The 709-nt window shown below is 71.2% G+C and overlaps 1 protein-coding gene across 1 annotated transcript in view; it reads left to right on the forward strand.

Moving 5' to 3' along the window:
• Positions 1 to 67: 67 nt before the first annotated feature.
• VDBG_02121 (peptide chain release factor 1) overlaps positions 68 to 709 on the forward strand; it is a gene marked incomplete at both ends in the record, with an annotated part of 994 nt that continues 352 nt past the window's right edge. Inside the window, one exon of the mRNA XM_003007887.1 lies at positions 68 to 640. Within this exon, the coding sequence (XP_003007933.1) occupies positions 68 to 640 (573 nt within the window). The remainder of the gene's footprint in view (positions 641 to 709) is intronic.

The raw sequence follows: 709 nt of genomic DNA on the forward strand, positions 1-709 counted from the left end.
CCTGCTCGAGATCCGGCGGGGCCCGGCGGCCTCGAAGAGCCGGTTCTTCGCCGACAGCGTGTTCAAGATGTACAAGCAGTACTGCGCGTACATGGGGTACCGGGCCGTGGCGCTCAAGTACGAAATGGCCGACGGCGCCGGCAGCGCGTCGACGTCGGCGGGCGAGGAGCCGCTGCAGGAGGCCGTGCTCGAGATCAAGGACGCCGGCGCCTACGGACTCTTCCGCGGCGAGGCGGGCATGCACCGCGTGCAGCGCGTGCCGGACACGGAGAAGAGCGGGCGCACGCACACGAGCGCCGTCGCCGTCTGGGTGCTGCCGTCGTTCCCCGACAGCCACGAGGCCGCGGGGGGCGGCGGCGGCGGCGACATGAACGTCGACGACCCGGCGAGCGACTTTTACCTCGACCCGGCCGAGCTCCGCATCGAGACGATGCGCGCGCGCGGCGCCGGCGGCCAGCACGTCAACAAGACCGAGTCGGCCATCCGCATGACGCACCTGCCGACGGGCACCGTCGTCAGCATGCAGGACAGCCGCCAGCAGTCGCGCAACCGCGAGGACGCCTGGAAGCTGATGCGCTCGCGCGTCGCCCTGCTGCGCCGCGAGGCCCGCGAGGAGCAGGCCGCCCGCCTGCGCGACAACGTCCTCGCCAAGCACAAGATTACGCGCGGCGACAAGATCCGCACCTACAACTACAGCCAGGATCGCTGC

This window comes from Verticillium alfalfae, genomic scaffold, assembly GCF_000150825.1.
Source record: "Verticillium alfalfae VaMs.102 supercont1.2 genomic scaffold, whole genome shotgun sequence".
NCBI lineage: Eukaryota > Fungi > Ascomycota > Sordariomycetes > Glomerellales > Plectosphaerellaceae > Verticillium > Verticillium alfalfae.